This window comes from Thalassophryne amazonica, chromosome 6 (assembly GCF_902500255.1).
Source record: "Thalassophryne amazonica chromosome 6, fThaAma1.1, whole genome shotgun sequence".
Lineage (NCBI taxonomy): Eukaryota > Metazoa > Chordata > Actinopteri > Batrachoidiformes > Batrachoididae > Thalassophryne > Thalassophryne amazonica.
Window position 1 is genome coordinate 126,049,951 of NC_047108.1, and position 19,497 is coordinate 126,069,447.

At 40.7% G+C, this 19,497-nt stretch overlaps 1 protein-coding gene across 4 annotated transcripts in view; it reads right to left on the reverse strand.

The window, feature by feature from the left end:
- Window positions 1-288: 288 nt before the first annotated feature.
- The window catches only part of nfatc2a (nuclear factor of activated T cells 2a), a 55,347-nt gene continuing 36,138 nt past the window's right edge, over window positions 289-19,497 (reverse strand). For all 4 annotated transcript variants that reach the window (XM_034173391.1, XM_034173392.1, XM_034173390.1 and 1 more), the window contains one exon: window positions 289-1,454. In XM_034173391.1, the coding sequence (XP_034029282.1) occupies window positions 1,399-1,454 (56 nt within the window). In that variant the 3' untranslated portion in view covers window positions 289-1,398. The remainder of the gene's footprint in view (window positions 1,455-19,497) is intronic.

The window sequence follows — 19,497 nt, forward strand, 5'->3', positions numbered from 1 at the left end:
ATGTTTGGACACTTTTCAATTAACAGCAACGTAAAACAATTAAAGACTGCCTAAAACCTTTGCACAGCATGCACATTCTTCCTCTCCTTATTCATAATCCACATCACAAATGGCACTTGACATGTTTAATGTCCTTCACTGAAATATTGCAAATATTATTTTAAAAGCTACTGCAAATTTCAATAGTGCAAATTGCATTCACACGTCAGATCTCGACACTGCACATCCGTACTGTCCTTACAGTGCCTTAGTATAATCACTATTGCTTCAAAAATAAATGCGCTTTTTTTGAATGAAGCCTCTGTATAAGCAGGCATTAAGCTTTGACTATACTGACTCTCATTACAGAGAGACACAGAACTGAATTATACATTAAACAATACAAAGCACAGACTTTGGATACTTTGACATGGCAGTGTGTACGCAACCACACAGAGATACCATTAAAATAAACTACTGATATAAAGGCTACCTTCAAACTTGCATTTTAGATGCAAAGCACCCAATACAAGAAAATGGCATATAAATGTAACTTTTTCAGTTTTTAAAAAAATATAAACCCCTGCTATGACTGCAGCATTACAGGCTCCTGTGAAGCCACTTTGGCACAACATAAAATGCAATATATGTTTCTAACACAAATAAAACAGGACAATTATTCTGTAATATAAAAAGCAAGAACATTCAGCACCTGTCTTTAGAAACAGTGCATATTAGGAGGTCTTACAAACGTTAATCTGTACATTGTTAAGGCAGCATGTTATTTATTTATTTTTTTATTTTGAAAAATGCACTTAAAAAGAGATGATCAGCACAAAAGATTTGGACAAAACAGACACAGAAACTAAATAAAAACAGGACAAGAAATATTGTTTCTAGAATATAGGCTGGATCTATTTTCACTAATATATTTTTTTTTTAACAAGTAAACTCACTGAGTGCTGTGGAGTTCATTCACTAGTGCAGAAAGTTGTGTGTGCGATTTTATTGCTAATCAATCAAACCTCAAGCACCTTGAGGCAACTCTGTTGTAATTTGGCGCTATATAAATGAAAATAAATTGAAATCGAAAAAAAACACTTTATTACTTTCCTTCTTTGCAAAGCAAAGTTTAAAGCTAAAAAGAAAATCAATAAAATATTTCACGTTTTCCTTTTTTGGTTCAGACTGGATTGATAGAAAGCTTCTGAACGTTGGTGGCAGACCTTCTAGGTCAACAAAAGTTTATCAGTTTGCCAAATGAAAGTGTTAGCTGCAGGAAAATGTCCAAAGCAAACACACCGCTGCTGGTTCTGTCTGTAGGGACAAAGAAAATGAGGAAGTGAAGGTTTGATTGCTGGTGGCAGTGCGTCACTGCACTGGACGGCTGGAGACCTTCAGACTGTGTGCACGTCTCCTCTATGTCTGCCCTCTGGCCTGGACGCCCGTCAGATCCTTTCTTATGATCTCATTCACTATTAAAAAGAAAAGACAGATGTTATTACAGAGCGGCGATACAAACAGTTTTGCAGTAAAATTCCAAAACAAGTTCTGCAACAGAGAACATTAACAAGTTACAAACTCCAGACAAACGCTGCACGACACACAGCTTCTCCAAACTCCTTCAGAGTTGTCACCGGTGTCTTGGTGGCTTCCCTCACTAGTCACCTTCTTGCACATTCACTTACTTTTTTAGAACTGTCTATTCCAGACAGATTTACCATATGGTACCATACTGTTTGCATTTCGTCATGGTTGACATATAAATGAAGTCCAAGAATACTTGGAGATGATCATGTATCCATCTCACTTATCTAAACAAAACTGGGTGTAAAAGTGGTGATTTAATGATTGTATATAGGATTATGTTAGTTTGTCCAATTGCTTGTGACCTTTTTAAAATAGTTTAAACATCATCAAAAATATGAGATAACAAATCAAATCAAATCAATTTTATTTATATAGCGCCAAATCACAACAAACAGTTGCCCCAAGGCCCTTTATATTGTAAGGCAAGGCCATACAATAATTACGTAAAAACCCCAACGGTCAAAACGACCCCCTGTGAGCAAGCACTTGGCGACAGTGGGAAGGAAAAACTCCCTTTTAACAGGAAGAAACCTCCAGCAGAACCAGGCTCAGGGTGGGGCAGTCTTCTGCTGGGACTGGTTGGGGCTGAGGGAGAGAACCAGGAAAAAGACATGCTGTGGAGGGGAGCAGAGATCAATCACTAATGATTAAATGCAGAGTGGTGCATACAGAGCAAAAAGAGAAAGAAACACTCCAACAGTCTAAGTCTATAGCAGCATAACTAAGGGATGGTTCAGGCTCACCTGATCCAGCCCTAACTATAAGCTTTACCAAAAAGGAACGTTTTAAGCCTAATCTTAAAAGTAGAGAGGGTGTCTGTCTCCCTGATCTGAATTGGGAGCTGGTTCCACAGGAGAGGAGCCTGAAAGCTGAAGGCTCTGCCTCCCATTCTACTCTTACAAACCCTATGAACTACAAGTAAGCCTGCAGTCTGAGAGCGAAGCACTCTATTGGGGTGATATGGTACTATGAGGTCCCTAAGATAAGATGGGACCTGATTATTCAAAACCTTATAAGTAAGAAGAAGAATTTTAAATTCTATTCTAGAATTAACAGGAAGCCAATGAAGAGAGGCCAATATGGGTGAGATATGCTGTCTCCTTCTAGTCCCCGTTAGTACTCTAGCTGCAGCATTTTGAATTAACTGAAGGCTTTTCAGGGAACTTTTAGGACAACCTGATAATAATGAATTACAATAGTCCAGCCTAGAGGAAATAAATGCATGAATTAGTTTTTCAGCATCACTCTGAGACAAGACCTTTCTAATTTTAGAGATATTGTGCAAATGCAAAAAAGCAGTCCTACATATTTGTTTAATATGCGCATTGAATGACATATCCTGATCAAAAATGACTCCAAGATTTCTCACAGTATTACTAGAGGTCAGGGTAATGCCATCCAGAGTAAGGATCTGGTTAGACACCATGTTTCTAAGATTTGTGGGGCCAAGTACAATAACTTCAGTTTTATCTGAGTTTAAAAGCAGGAAATTAGAAGTCATCCATGTCTTTATGTCTGTAAGACAATCCTGCAGTTTAGCTAATTGGTGTGTGTCCTCTGGCTTCATGGATAGATAAAGCTGGGTATCATCTGCGTAACAATGAAAATGTAAGCAATGCTGTCTAATAATACTGCCTAAGGGAAGCATGTATAAAGTGAATAAAATTGGTCCTAGCACAGAACCTTGTGGAACTCCATAATTAACCTTAGTCTGTGAAGAAGATTCCCCATTTACATGAACAAATTGTAATCTATTAGATAAATATGATTCAAACCACCGCAGCGCAGTGCCTTTAATACCTATGGCATGCTCTAATCCCTGTAATAAAATGTTATGGTCAACAGTATCAAAAGCAGCACTGAGGTCTAACAGAACAAGCACAGAGATGAGTCCACTGTCTGAGGCCATAAGAAGATCATTTGTAACCTACACTAATGCTGTTTCTGTACTATGATGAATTCTAAAACCTGACTGAAACTCTTCAAATAGACCATTCCTCTGCAGATGTTCAGTTAGCTGTTTTACAACTACCCTTTCAAGAATTTTTGAGAGAAAAGAAAGGTTGGAGATTGGCCTATAATTAGCTAAGATAGCTGGGTCAAGTGATGGCTTTTTAAGTAATGTAAGTAATTACTGCCACCTTAAAAGTCTGTGATACATAGCCAACTTATAAAGATAGATTGATCATATTTAAGATCGAAGCATTAATTAATGGTAGGGCTTCCTTGAGCAGCCTGGTAGGAATGGGGTCTAATAGACATGTTGATGGTTTGGAGGAAGTAACTAATGAAAATAACTCAGACAGAACAATCAGAAGATTCAGAGAATCTGAAGAACTTTCTACACGTAAGCAGCAAGGCCGAAAACCAACATTGAATGCCCGTGACCTTCGATCCCTCAGATGGCACTGCATTCAAAACTGACATCATTGTATAAAGGATCTTACCGCGTGGGCTCTTCACTTCAGAAAACCACTGTCAGTTAACACAGTTTGTCGCTACATCTACAAGTGCAAGTTAAAACTCTACCATGCAAAACGGAAGCCAAACATCAACAACATCCAGAAACGCCGCCGCCTTCTCTGGGCCCGAGCTCATTTGAAATGGACAGACACAAAGTGGAAAAGTGTGCTGTGGTCTGATGAGTCCACATTTCAAATAGTTTTTGGAAACCATGGACGTTGTGTCCTCTGGACAAAAGAGGAAAAAGACCATCCAGATTGCTACCAGTGCAAAGTTCAAAAGCCAGCATCTGTGATGGTATGGGGGTGTGTTAGTGCCCATGTCATGGGCAACTTACACATCTGTGATGGCACCATCAATGCTGAAAGGTACATCCAGGTTTTGGAGCAACACATGCTGCCATCCAAGCAACGTCTTTTTCAGCGACGTCCCTGCTTATTTCAGCAACACAATGCCAAGCCACATTCTGCACGTGTTACAACAGCGTGGCTTCATAGTAAAAGAGTGCGGCCTTGCCTGCAGTTCAGACCTGTCGCCCATTGAAAATGTGTGGCGCATTATGAAGCACAAAATATGACAACGGAGACCCCCGACTGTTGAACAACTGAAGTCGTACATCAAGCAAGAATGGGAAAGAATTCCACCTACAAAGCTTCACCAATTAGTGTCCTCAGTTCCCAAACTCTTATTGAGTGTTGTTAGAAGGAAAGGTGATGTAACACAGTGGTAAACATACCACTGTCCCAGCTTTTTAGAAACCTGTTGCAGGCATCCATTTCAAAATGAGCAAATATTTACACAAAAAACAATAAAGTTTATCAGTTTGAACATTAAATATCTTGTGTTTGTGGTGTATTCAATTGAATATAGGTTGAAGATGATTTGAAAATCATTGTATTCTGTTTTTATTTTCATTTTACACAACGTCCCAACTTCACTGGAATTGGGGTTGTAGTTACATAAAAAGTGAAATGCTGCACGCTGCACTCATGCTGAGTCACCACTAGAGGTAGAGCTTTACTTCTTGAAAAACAGGATAAAATCAACTTTCAGCTTCTTAGTGCTAAGAATATAAAAATGGAGTTACATTTATGGCAAACAGTGAAATAAAGTTTGCGATTTTCTGATTCTCTTACAGCTTTATGCCACTGCAGCCTGTGAGTGGCCACGTGTGCACGCCTGCTGACCTGTTTGAAGCCATTCAGAAGTCAAAGCATTGAACAGCATTAAGCAGAAAGTAATGTGGAACATGTTTAGCATGTCATCTCTCCAGATTTGTCACATCGGCAGCGTTGTGCTCCGGTGTTTTTCTGGGAGCTGCAGTCTGGATGCCTGCTGAGGGTCTGTGTACACTGGCACTCCGAGACTGGAGCCACCGCTTCCACACCACCTCAGGGAACTCATTAGAGCCCCGTGTGTAATTTAAGTATTTCAAAGCCAGCCAAAAAAGCTTTTTGTCTGCACCAAAGCCATTATGGACCATATCAAATCAGATATTTGTAACCATGGTAATTTGATGTAGTGTGGGACATGGACCTCCAAATGTATTTAAAATGCACATGTTAAATCTGATAATCAGAGATATTTTCCATGTGCTTTTTACATCTGTCCATTAGGTCATGTTTTTGTCATGTCAGACGTGTGTTTTATTGGTTTATTATCTTGAACTGGGTGAAAATCTATGTGTGACTCAATCAGGAACCAAATCATGAAAGAGGACTTAACAGGCTCATATAGGTCAGCAGGTGTCCAATACGCAGGTATCAAACTTTGCAGGCTTTGTGGTGTTCTGTTGGACCTCAGTGCTGCTTTTGATACTGTTGACCATAAAATTTTATTACAGAGATTAGAGCATGTCATAGGTATTAAAGGCATTGCGCTGCGGTGGTTTGAATCATATTTGTCTAATAGATTACAGTTTGTTCATGTAAATGGGGAATCTTCTTCACAGACTAAAGTTAATTATGGAGTTCCACAAGGTTCTGTGCTAGGACCAATTTGATTCACTTTATACATGCTTCCCTTGGGCAGTATTATTAGACGGTATTGCTTAAATTTTCATTGTTACGCAGATGATACCCAGCTTTATCTATCCATGAAGCCAGAGGATACGCACCAATTAGCTAAACTGCAGGATTGTCTTACAGACATAAAGACATGGATGACCTCTAATTTCCTGCTTTTAAACTCAGATAAAACTGAAGTTATTGTACTTGGCCCCACAAATCTTAGAAGCATGGTGTCTAACCAGATCGTTACTCTGGATGGCATTTCCCTGATCTCTAGTAATACTGTGAGAAATCTTGGAGTTATTTTTGATCAGGATATGTCATTCAAAGCGCATATTAAACAAATATGTAGGACTGCCTTTTTGCATTTACGCAATATCTCTAAAATCAGAAAGGTCTTGTCTCAGAGTGATGCTGAAAAACTAATTCATGCATTTATTTCCTCTAGGCTGGACTATTGTAATTCATTATTATCAGGTTGTCCTAAAAGTTCCCTAAAAAGCCTTCAGTTGGTTCAGAATGCTGCAGCTAGAGTACTGACGGGGACTAGCAGGAGAGAGCATATCTCACCCGTGTTGGCCTCCCTTCATTGGCTTCCTGTTAATGCTAGAACAGAATTTAAAATTCTTCTTCTTACTTATAAGGTTTTGAATAATCAGGTCCCATCTTATCTTAGGGACCTCGTAGTACCATATTACCCCATTAGAGCGCTTCGCTCTCAGACTGCGGGCTTACTTGTAGTTCCTAGGGTTTGTAAGAGTAGAATGGGAGGCAGAGCCTTCAGCTTTCAGGCTCCTCTCCTGTGGAACCAGCTCCCAATTCAGATCAGGGAGACAGATACCCTCTCTACTTTTAAGATTAGGCTTAAAACTTTCCTTTTCGCTAAGGCTTATAGTTAGGGCTGGATCGGGTGACCCTGGACCATCCCATGGTTATGTTGCTTTAGACGTAGACTGTGTTTCATAATTATTGTATGGCCTTGCCTTGCAATGTGGAGCGCCTTGGGGCAACTGTTTGTTGTGATTTGGCGCTATACAAGAAAAAAGTTGATTGATTGATTGATTGATTTATGACTTCACGATATACCAGGACATTTCTCATAATCAAAAACATAGGTTTGGACACAAAGTCTGTGATTGCGTGTAACTTAGAGGGGTCATTATGTGGCATATTCAAACTGGAGGCAGCCATTTTGAATATCAATCAATCAATCAATTTTATTTATATAGCGCCAAATCACAACAAACAGTTGCCCCAAGGCGTTTTGTATTGTAAGGCAAGGCCATACAATAATTACGTAAAAACCCCAACGGTCAAAACGACCCCCTGTGAGCAAGCACTTGGCGACAGTGGGAAGGAAAAACTCCCTTTTAACAGGAAGAAACCTCCAGCAGAACCAGGCTCAGGGAGGGGCAGTCTTCTGCTGGGACTGGTTGGGGCTGAGGGAGAGAACCAGGAAAAAGACATGCTGTGGAGGGGAGCAGAGATCAATCACTAATGATTAAATGCAGAGTGGTGCATACAGAGCAAAAGGAGAAAGAAACACTCAGTGCATCGTGGGAACCCCCCAGCAGTCTAAGTCTATAGCATAACTAAGGGATGGTTCAGGGTCACCTGATCCAGCCCTAACTGTTGTGTGGCTGGGGTGCCTGGCTGGCTTTTGTTTCTGTCTTCTGTCTTTCCTTCCAGGTGGCATGCGTTCAGGACTGAGTGGCTGATGTGTGGCTGAGTTATTAGGACCTCACCCTGATCACCTGAGGCTTGTCATGTGCAGCTTGTCAGGACTCACAGCTGTGGTGCATCTGTATGGATTGGGGCATGGTTGCATTTAAGTCTGGAGTACACAGTGTGTATTTGCCAGAGACTCGACCTTGTGACCAGACGGGTGAGATCGACGTTTGGAGAACCATCTCATCATTATGGACGCAGAGACCATATCAGGTTTGATGCCATGGTCTGTGAAAGAGGAGGGGGTGAGGTCTCACGCTCGTCAGCACACTTCCTGAGGTACTTTAGGTTTTGTGACTAAAATGAGTACAGTCAGTAGATGTGGTGTCCCTCACACCTTATATTGAGCTGTTATGTTAGTCGTTTAATCAGCTTCCACTGCAGTGGAGAATTGAACTGGGTGTTCCATGCCTGCAGGGTGGGAAGCTGATTGGTGATTAAGCCAGGAAGTGTTTGCTGATTATGTACACCTTTGAGTGGTCTCTCTGTGTGTGGAGTGGTGGACTCACATTATGGTTTCTTCTTTGACAGACTCGGTTGGTCGCGGCGACCTGGGGGGTGTCGGCGGGGTCCTTGGGTCCGAACTGTTCTGGCTCCGGACTGTTTGTGCTGCTGGGAGCGCACCGTTTTTCCACCTCGCCAGACCGCGCACTTATTTGTTATTAATTGAGCACTCACTGTTATGTCATTAAATTCTGTTATCCTTTGAACCGTGCTCTGTTTCCTTTATGCTGGGTCCTAATGTCAAACGCTGGGTCGGCGCTCCGACTGCGTCCGACACATAACACTAACTATAAGCTTTAGCAAAAAGGAAAGTTTTAAGCCTAATCTTAAAAGTAGAGAGGGTGTCTGTCTCCCTGATCTGAATTGGGAGCTGGTTCCACAGGAGAGGAGCCTGAAAGCTGAAGGCTCTGCCTCCCATTCTACTCTTACAAACCCTAGGAACTACAAGTAAGCCAGCAGTCTGACCACTGACCCCTCCACAGCATGTCTTTTTCTTGGTTCTCTCCCTCAGCCCCAACCAGTCCCAGCAGAAGACTGCCCCTCCCTGAGCCTGGTTCTGCTGGAGGTTTCTTCCTGTTAAAAGGGAGTTTTTCCTTCCCACTGTAGCCAAGTGCTTGCTCACAGGGGGTCGTTTTGACCGTTGGGGTTTTACATAATTATTGTATGGCCTTGCCTTACAATATAAAGCGCCTTGGGGCAACTGTTTGTTGTGATTTGGCGCTATATAAAAAAATTGATTGATTGATTGATTGAGATATGCTCTATCCTCCCCGAACTAGTTTTAAAACTCGAGGGGACAGATCTTTTAAAGCTGTGGCACCTCGCCTCTGGAATGAGCTTCCCTGTTCTCTTCGCTCACTAGACTCTGTGGATGTTTTTAGACAGCAACTAAAGACACATTTTTTTAAACTGGCATTTTAGTGTCAATTTATTTTATTGTTCTATATTTGTATGTGTTGTTTTTATTGTCTATTTATATCGTGTGAAGCACTTTGTGACCTTGGTCTGTGAAAAGTGCTATATAAATAAAACTTACTTACTTACTTACTCCTTCTAGTCCCTGTCAGTACTCTAGCTGCAGCATTTTGAATTAACTGAAGGCTTTTCAGGGAACTTTTAGGACAACCTGATAATAATGAATTACAATAGTCCAGCCTAGAGGAAATAAATGCATGAATTAGTTTTTCAGCATCACTCTGAGACAAGACCTTTCTAATTTTAGAGATATTGCGTAAATGCAAAAAAGCAGTCCTACATATTTGTTTAATATGCGCATTGAATGACATATCCTGATCAAAAAAAGTATTACTAGAGGACAGGGTAATGCCATCCAGAGTAAGGATCTGGTTAGACACCATGTTTCTAAGATTTGTGGGGCCAAGTACAATAACTTGTTGTGAAAGTGTTGGAACACGGACACACAACAGGGGGCGCAATGAACGGACAATGGAGAAAGTAAATAACAAGTTTTACTGTCGTGAAAGTGCACAACCAATACAACAATTGACAATTTGGGTTTACACCGAATTCCACTGGTGTCGTGTGGGCAGGCTCGAAGGTAGGAGACGTCCGTCCAAGTCGAGCCGGAACCACCCAGATTTCCCCTGCCACCGAACCCTGGAAATACTGGAACCGCCAAGTCCCGAATTCCCAGGTGGCCACTGCCTCCGCTCGTCGGATCCGGTACTGCTGGCAAGAGAACAAACACACAGGTGTGGATGCGGCTGCACCCAGTACACAGAGAGGGAAGAAGCTGACTCCACCTCACGTCAATACTGCAGAAAGGTGAGTACTTATCTTTTAGTAGTCAGCTGTTCTGCAAAACTCAGAGAGACAATATAATGTAGCAGAGAATCGTTACCTCTAACGTAAGGCGATATCTCGGCACTGAGGTGGAGACGCCGTCCTCCTGATATACCTCTGTGCTGAGTGGAACAGCTGTGTCTGGTGATGGGTGACAGCTGTCACCCAGGCTACTCCCATAAGGCGGCAGCGCCCTCTGGTGCCTGGAGCCCGCACTCCAGGCAGGGCGCCCTCTGGTGGTGGTGGGCCAGCAGTACCTCCTCTTCAGCGGCCCACACAACATAACTTCAGTTTTATCTGAGTTTAAAAGCAGGAAATTAGATAGAGCTGGGTATCATCTGTGTAACAATGAAAATTTAAGCAATGCTGTCTAATAATACTGCCTAAGGGAAGCATGTATAAAGTGAATAAAATTGGTCCTAGCACAGAACCTTGTGGAACTCCATAATTAATCTTAGTCTGTGAAGAAGATTCCCCATTTACATGAACAAATTGTAATCTATTAGATAAATATGATTCAAACCACCGCAGCGCAGTGCCTTTAATACCTATGGCATGCTCTAATCTCTGTAATGAAATTTTATGGTCAACAGTATCAAAAGCAGCAATGAGGTCTAACAGAACAAGCACAGAGATGAGTCCACTGTCTGAGGCCATAAGAAGATCATTTGTAACCTTCACTAATGCTGTTTCTGTACTATGATGAATTCTAAAACCTGACTGAAACTCTTCAAATAGACCATTCCTCTGCAGATGATCAGTTAGCTGTTTTACAACTACCCTTTCAAGAATTTTTGAGAGAAAAGGAAGGTTGGAGACTGGCCTATAATTAGCTAAGATAGCTGGGTCAAGTGATGGCTTTTTAAGTAATGGTTTAATTACTGCCACCTTAAAAGCCTGTGGTACATAGCCAACTAATAAAGATAGATTGATCATATTTAAGATCAAAGCATTAAATAATGGTAGGGCTTCCTTGAGCAGCCTGGTAGGAATGGGGTCTAATAGACATGTTGATGGTTTGGATGAAGTAACTAATGAAAATAACTCAGACAGAACAATTGGAGAGAAAGAGTCTAACCAAATACCGGCATCACTGAAAGCAGCCAAAGATAACGATACGTCTTTGGGATGGTTATGAGTAATTTTTTCTCTAATAGTTAAAATTTTATTAGCAAAGAAAGTCATGAAGTCATTACTAGTTAAAGTTAAAGGAATACTCAGCTCAATAGAGCTCTGACTCTTTGTCAGCCTGGCTACAGTGCTGAAAAGAAACCTGGGGTTGTTCTTATTTTCTTCAATTAGTGATGAGTAGTAAGATGTCCTAGCTTTACGGAGGGCTTTTTTTATAGAGCAACAGACTCTTTTTCCAGGCTAAGTGAAGATCTTCTAAATTAGTGAGACGCCATTTCCTCTCCAACTTACGGGTTATCTGCTTTAAGCTGCGAGTTTGTGAGTTATACCACGGAGTCAGGCACTTCTGATTTAAAGCTCTCTTTTTCAGAGGAGCTACAGCATCCAAAGTTGTCTTCAGTGAGGATGTTACACTATTGACGAGATACTCTATCTCACTTACAGAGTTTAGGTAGCTACTCTGCACTGTGTTGGTATATGGCATTAGAGAACATAAAGAAGGAATCATATCCTTAAACCTAGTTACAGCGCTTTCTGAAAGACTTCTAGTGTAATGAAACTTATTCCCCACTGCTGGGTAGTCCATCAGAGTAAATGTAAATGTTATTAAGAAATGATCAGACAGAAGGGAGTTTTCAGGGAATACTGTTAAGTCTTCAATTTCCATACCATAAGTCAGAACAAGATCTAAGATATGATTAAAGTGGTGGGTGGACTCATTTACATTTTGAGCAAAGCCAATTGAGTCTAATAATAGATTAAATGCAGTGTTGAGGCTGTCATTCTCAGCATTTGTGTGGATGTTAAAATCGCCCACTATAATTATCTTATCTGAGCTAAGCACTAAGTCAGACAAAAGGTCTGAAAATTCACAGAGAAACTCACAGTAATGACCAGGTGGACGATAGATAACAACAAATAAAACTGTTTTTTGAGACTTCCAGTTTGGATGGACAAGACTAAGAGTCAAGCTTTCAAATGAATTAAAGCTCTGTCTGGGTTTTTGATTAATTAATAAGCTGGAATGGAAGATTGCTGCTAATCCTCCGCCCCGGCCCGTGCTACGAGCGTTCTGGCAGTTAGTGTGACTCGGGGGTGTTGACTCATTTAAACTAACATATTCATCCTGCTGTAACCAGGTTTCTGTAAGGCAGAATAAATCAATATGTTGATCAATTATTATATAATTTACTAACAGGGACTTAGAAGAGAGAGACCTAATGTTTAATAGACCACATTTAACTGTTTTAGTCTGTGGTGCAGTTGAAGGTGCTATATTATTTTTTCTTTTTGAATTTTTATGCTTAAATAGATTTTTGCTGGTTATTGGTAGTCTGGGAGCAGGCACCGTCTCTACGGGGATGGGGTAATGAGGGGATGGCAGGGGGAGAGAAGCTGCAGAGAGGTGTGTAAGACTACAACTCTGCTTCCTGGTCCCAACCCTGGATAGTCACGGTTTGGAGGATTTAAGAAAATTGGCCAGATTTCTAGAAATGAGAGCTGCTCCATCCAAAGTGGGATGGATGCCGTCTCTCCTAACAAGACCAGGTTTTCCCCAGAAGCTTTGCCAATTATCTATGAAGCCCATCTCATTTTTTGGACACCACTCAAGACAGCCAGCAATTCAGGGAGAACATGCGGCTAAACATGTCACTCCTGGTCCGATTGGGGAGGGGCCCAGAGAACTACAGAGTCTATACTATATGGTGACCAGTGTTGTGGAAAGTAACTTTGACAAGTTACTTTTTTAGTTACTTTTTTAGTTGCTTTATACAGGTGCTTTATGCAGTTACTTCATTAGCAGCTTTATGCAATTACTTTATTAGAATCTGCAGAAAACTTGCAACTAATAAGTAATGTAACTAATAAGGTAACAAGTAATGTAACTTGGTTACTCGTAAGATTGAGCAATCAGAAAAGTAACTAATCAGCAAAGTAACTAATAGTTACTTTTCTTAGTACTAAATCTTAAAAATAACCTAATTAGATTATGAGTAACTTTATTAATTACATTCAGCAGCTGCCGACAAGGTGTCCGCAGCTGCTAATGAAGTAAATGTAAGAAGTAACTGTAAAATATAACTGTATAGATTAACTAATGAAGTAACTTTCCAAAGTTACTTTCCCCAACACTGATGGTGACATACAATGGGGTAGAGGGGCAGGAAAAATTGAACCCCAATATTTCTGGCTTATTTGAACCCCAACTACGCCAAAAATAAATAAATAAATAAAATAAAATAAATTTGGCAACAGAAATGGCCAAAATGACATACTGCACCAGATGATACCATCTGAAGCTATAATGGCATAAGTTTGGATTATACGATTATATATTATATATATGACTACCATTATTTAATGCTTCGATCTTAAATATGATCAATCTATCTTTGTTAGTTGGCTATGTACCACAGGCTTTTAAGGTGGCAGTAATTAAACCATTACTTAAAAAGCCATCACTTGACCCAGCTATCTTAGCTAATTATAGGCCAATCTCCAACCTTCCTTTTCTCTCAAAAATTCTTGAAAGGGTAGTTGTAAAACAGCTAACTGATCATCTGCAGAGGAATGGTCTATTTGAAGAGTTTCAGTCAGGTTTTAGAATTCATCATAGTACAGAAACAGCATTAGTGAAGGTTACAAATGATCTTCTTATGGCCTCGGACAGTGGACTCATCTCTGTGCTTGTTCTGTTAGACCTCAGTGCTGCTTTTGATACTGTTGACCATAAAATTTTATTACAGAGATTAGAGCATGCCATAGGTATTAAAGGCACTGCGCTGCGGTGGTTTGAATCATATTTGTCTAATAGATTACAATTTGTTCATGTAAATGGGGAATCTTCTTCACAGACTAAAGTTAATTATGGAGTTCCACAAGGTTCTGTGCTAGGACCAGTTTTATTCACTTTATATATGCTTCCCTTAGGCAGTATTATTAGACGGTATTGCTTAAATTTTCATTGTTACGCAGATGATACCCAGCTTTATCTATCCATGAAGCCAGAGGACACACACCAATTAGATAAACTGCAGGATTGTCTTACAGACATAAAGACATGGATGACCTCTAATTTCCTGCTTTTAAACTCAGATAAAACTGAAGTTATTGTACTTGGCCCCACAAATCTTAGAAACATGGTGTCTAACCAGATCCTTACTCTGGATGGCATTACCCTGACCTCTAGTAATACTGTGAGAAATCTTGGAGTCATTTTTGATCAGGATATGTCATTCAAAGCGCATATTAAACAAATATGTAGGACTGCTTTTTTGCATTTACGCAATATCTCTAAAATCAGAAAGGTCTTGTCTCAGAGTGATGCTGAAAAACTAATTCATGCATTTATTTCCTCTAGGCTGGACTATTGTAATTCATTATTATCAGGTTGTCCTAAAAGTTCCCTAAAAAGCCTTCAGTTAATTCAAAATGCTGCAGCTAGAGTACTGACGGGGACTAGAAGGAGAGAGCATATCTCACCCATATTGGCCTCTCTTCATTGGCTTCCTGTTAATTCTAGAATAAAATTTAAAATTCTTCTTCTTACTTATAAGGTTTTGAATAATCAGGTCCCATCTTATCTTAGGGACCTCATAGTACCATATCACCCCAATAGAGCGCTTCGCTCTCAGACTGCAGGCTTACTTGTAGTTCCTAGGGTTTGTAAGAGTAGAATGGGAGGCAGAGCCTTCAGCTTTCAGGCTCCTCTCCTGTGGAACCAGCTCCCAATTCAGATCAGGGAGACAGACACCCTCTCTACTTTTAAGATTAGGCTTAAAACTTTCCTTTTTGCTAAAGCTTATAGTTAGGGCTGGATCAGGTGACCCTGAACCATCCCTTAGTTATGCTGCTATAGACGTAGACTGCTGGGGGGTTCCCATGATGCACTGTTTCTTTCTCTTTTTGCTCTGTATGCACCACTCTGCATTTAATCATTAGTGATCGATCTCTGCTCCCCTCCACAGCATGTCTTTTTCCTGGTTCTCTCCCTCAGCCCCAACCAGTCCCAGCAGAAGACTGCCCCTCCCTGAGCCTGGTTCTGCTGGAGGTTTCTTCCTGTTAAAAGGGAGTTTTTCCTTCCCACTGTAGCCAAGTGCTTGCTCACAGGGGGTCGTTTTGACCGTTGGGGTTTTACATAATTATTGTATGGCCTTGCCTTACAATATAAAGCGCCTTGGGGCAACTGTTTGTTGTGATTTGGCGCTATATAAAAAAAATTGATTGATTGATTGATATATTGTACTTGCCACATGTATCGTCCAATCCTTACAAAATTCTATGAATAAATGCAGGACAAATAGATTGACAAATTCATGGCAGAAAACTTTTTTCCTATTAAAATGAGAAAAATGGTGCACAAAAATATATGCCTGAAGTCATAAATGTACCTTGCAGAAGTAACTCTCGCATTTCCTGAATTATTTGGCATAAACAATTATGCTAGAAGTTCCTCAATCTCGTCTCTCTAGTTAGTAACGTTCATTTGCATCTTAGTGTATAAACAGCCCACTCGCTCACTCTGAATCCTTCCAACAGTGACCTATGCTATTCATTCCTGGTCTCAATCAAACGCTACAGACTTTTTCTACTTGGGAGCTGAGAGGTTGAACTGATTCAGACATTCTGTGTCTGTCACTTTAAATGGAAAGGAGCTGACACTCCCCAGAGAAAGGTTGGTCCCTCTGACACAGACAGTGGCTGTGTCCCAATTCAAGGGTCACATCCTTCTAAGGTTGCATATGTGGGCTGCATATGTCATACACAGCATGACTTACACCCAGTACGCCAAGCAAGGGGTAGGGGTGGAAAAAGCTAATGACCCAGTTGCAGAATGCTCCTGGGGGTAGACAATCTTATTTTAGAACAGTTTGTTTGGCCTCCACGGTCTAGAAATACTAGATCTTTGCAGGACACAGCCTTAGAGGGAATTGGGACACAGCCTGTGTGGGTTGGCGGGTGTGTCTGATGGAGCAAGCAGAGCACTGAAAGTCTCATTGCTCTTTATCATGGGGTAGTTCCTGGATGCACAGACATAGAACTGCGGGGCATTGATTATGTTTAATATAAAAGCTCAATTGTTTAATTTCAAATTTTAGATAACCTCACTACTTTAAATTTTGGAGTGTAAATAAAGACCAGTTTGTTGGGTTTTATTTATTAGGAACATTCAGTATTCCTTCATTCTGACTCTACTTCTTGAATGTGATTAATCTTAAATTATTTGACTATTATTTGGCACTGGAAAAAAAAATATTAAATTATTAAAATTATGATGCTATTTGAAGTTGGCCAATTTTAATACCAGCAAGTGCTACTTGCTAAATGTTTTTTTGTTTTTTTTTTCAAAAAAGGTTGACATTTTGTAAGGATGTTGGTCTGAAATATTGCATCCACATTATGTTTATAGCATTTGCAAAAAGCAGATGAAGAAAAAGCTTCTCAGATGTTTTTTGAAGATTAAATTGACCAAATGCAGCTCCAGCTATATTTTAGCAGAACCATTATGTAGTTGTGACAGGAAGCAAACAAATATGGAGCTAATCAAGTGGTTATGTGCAGACACAGAGAAACCTTTTACAGTTTGGACAAACAACATTTAACATGTAATAAAAATGAATTTATTACTTGTCATGGACACAGACTTTTATGATCTGCACATAAGACCCGTAATTCACACAGGAGGAGTTGTGTCTGAGTGATATTAAACTGAGGGGTGATTGCCGGCTGATGTCCTAACACCTCACTCACGTCTAAATATGGGGAAAAAAATTTATACTCAAACCGATGTAAGGTAAAAATATGAGACACTGGTTTCTAACCTGGGGAACAGAGACGCTAACACTGGAAACAGACGTGACTTTCCTCATGTTATATGTCCACAAATTATAGACATTATACACTCTCGGTGCAACTGAATGGTTCATCCTTTGGGGGCAGATTTGAGCCAAATCATTTCTGGCCAACTACCACCTGATGATACTGCCACTATGTTCCATTTACCTCAGAAGTAAAAAATCACGACTGGGAATGACGTCAATCCCAAAGTAAATGCCTTCCAGTTTCCACACACCACTGCAAGATGGAAAATAAGCCAGATGCTTCCATGATTTTAGCGTATTTGCAGAGTGCTAAAAAATATCCGATCCACCAAAGACGCCTCATGGAAGAGGACAAATGGTGCAGAATGGTGTTTACATGAATGACTTTTTGCTAAAGCTTATAGTTAGGGCTGGATCAGGTGACCCTGAACCATCCCTTAGTTATGCTGCTATAGACGTAGACTGCTGGGGGGTTCCCATGATGCACTGTTTCTTTCTCTTTTTGCTCTGTATGCACCACTCTGCATTTAATCATTAGTGATCGATCTCTGCTCCCCTCCACAGCATGTCTTTTTCCTGGTTCTCTCCCTCAGCCCCAACCAGTCCCAGCAGAAGACTGCCCCTCCCTGAGCCTGGTTCTGCTGGAGGTTTCTTCCTGTTAAAAGGGAGTTTTTCCTTCCCACTGTAGCCAAGTGCTTGCTCACAGGGGGTCGTTTTGACCGTTGGGGTTTTTCCGTAATTATTGTATGGCCTTGCCTTACAATATAAGGCGCCTTGGGGCAAATGTTTGTTGTGATTTGGCGCTATATAAGTAAAATTGATTTGATTTGATTTGATGAGTGTTTTAACTGATTAATTACGTGATTGGTTTGTAGGGTGGTATGGCCAGTAGTTGTTGTTAGCAACATACCCCGGTTGATAAATACTACATTATTTGGGATTTCAGGCATAAAAATACCATATTCTTAACTAATTAGTTCATGCTTGTTACTGCTTAGATAATATCAATTAATGTACCCATAATGTAAAGTGTTACCAGGGCTAAAGCTACAGTGTGTAGGATTTAGTGTCATCTAGTGGTGAGTTGCAGACTGCATGATGCTGTTGTAGTGGCTGTACTCTTTCGTCTGCGTGGAGTTTCTGTTGTGACCCCCCCCCCCCCCCATTCGCTCCCATCGGGACGCAAACTCGCAATCTCGGGCATGGGAGGCAAACGCTCCCAGGCTCTATCCTGAGTGGCGAGAGTATCCTTTATTTGTCAGCTGATTGGTGGTTTGTATGTCATGTGATATTGATCATTTGTCCCATTTGCCATTTTGTTCCATTTACTGTGCAATTTTGGTTCTATACATTTTGTACCATTGCACCACCGCCACAACCGTGTGCTCACACTAGCGGCAACGACACTTATCTTAAAAACAAACATGATGGGGTTTGTTTTTGTGACAGGTGATAATTTGAACAAGTTTATTGAAGGTGTTCACTCTTCTAACACACACACACACACACACACACACACACAAAAAAACCAAAACCAGTAGCGCACACACCAAAATATAAGTCCATTTTCTCTTGTTTATAAATTAATAAAATGAATTAATTAATAAAATATCAAATGACAAGGATCTATTATAGGTGTTATATAAAACAATAAATGTTTTTTCATTCATGCACGGGAAAGAATCATTCACCTCAAGAAATATTCTTTCCATCGCACTCATAAACATTCATTTCTGCTGATATACGCTGCTAAATCCTGCACACTGCAGCTTTTAAGTTGCACTTATCCCCACAGACTAAATGAAGCCAATGAGATACATATTTATACTTTTCTGTCAAACAACAAACCAATCTATCAGCCCGTGCTTTCATTTCTTCCCTCTTTCTTTCTCCTGTCATTCAACCTGATCATATGCAGATGTGAAAATGAAATAAGCCATTACAGCAGCTCAGCTCAACACTGAGCGCATTTTATTGCCAGATCTGCATCTGAAAGTTGCAAAACTGCAGGAGCAGCCAAACTGGGTGCCGCACTGTCGTCGCAGCGTCAGCGTCTCTGTTTATTTTAGTCTGTAGTGGAATTCCCTCTGACACCTAATGCCTTAAAGAAACTTTCATCTCCCCAGCCGTGCCACAGGATTTTTCCTGAGCATAAAACAAGCTTAGAGAAGCAGCAGGAGCGCCACAGTGGGGTTTTACTGAATCTAATGAAAGGTTGGCACCGAGAACACTCACTCTGTTCAATAGGTGAGTGTCTGGCTCCTGGATTCCACCCCAACGAGCTGGACTGTTTGCCCACCGACGATGGGAGGAGAGACAGACACCCTGTACAGTAGCTGACTCAGTCACTAAACACCAGCTGCTGCACGCTGGAATGTGTGCATGACTGCAGGTATGTGCATGTTCACACCGTCAAAGTGTTTGGGTGTGGGCACTGTTTGTGGGACCATTTCCAGAAAGACTTGTGT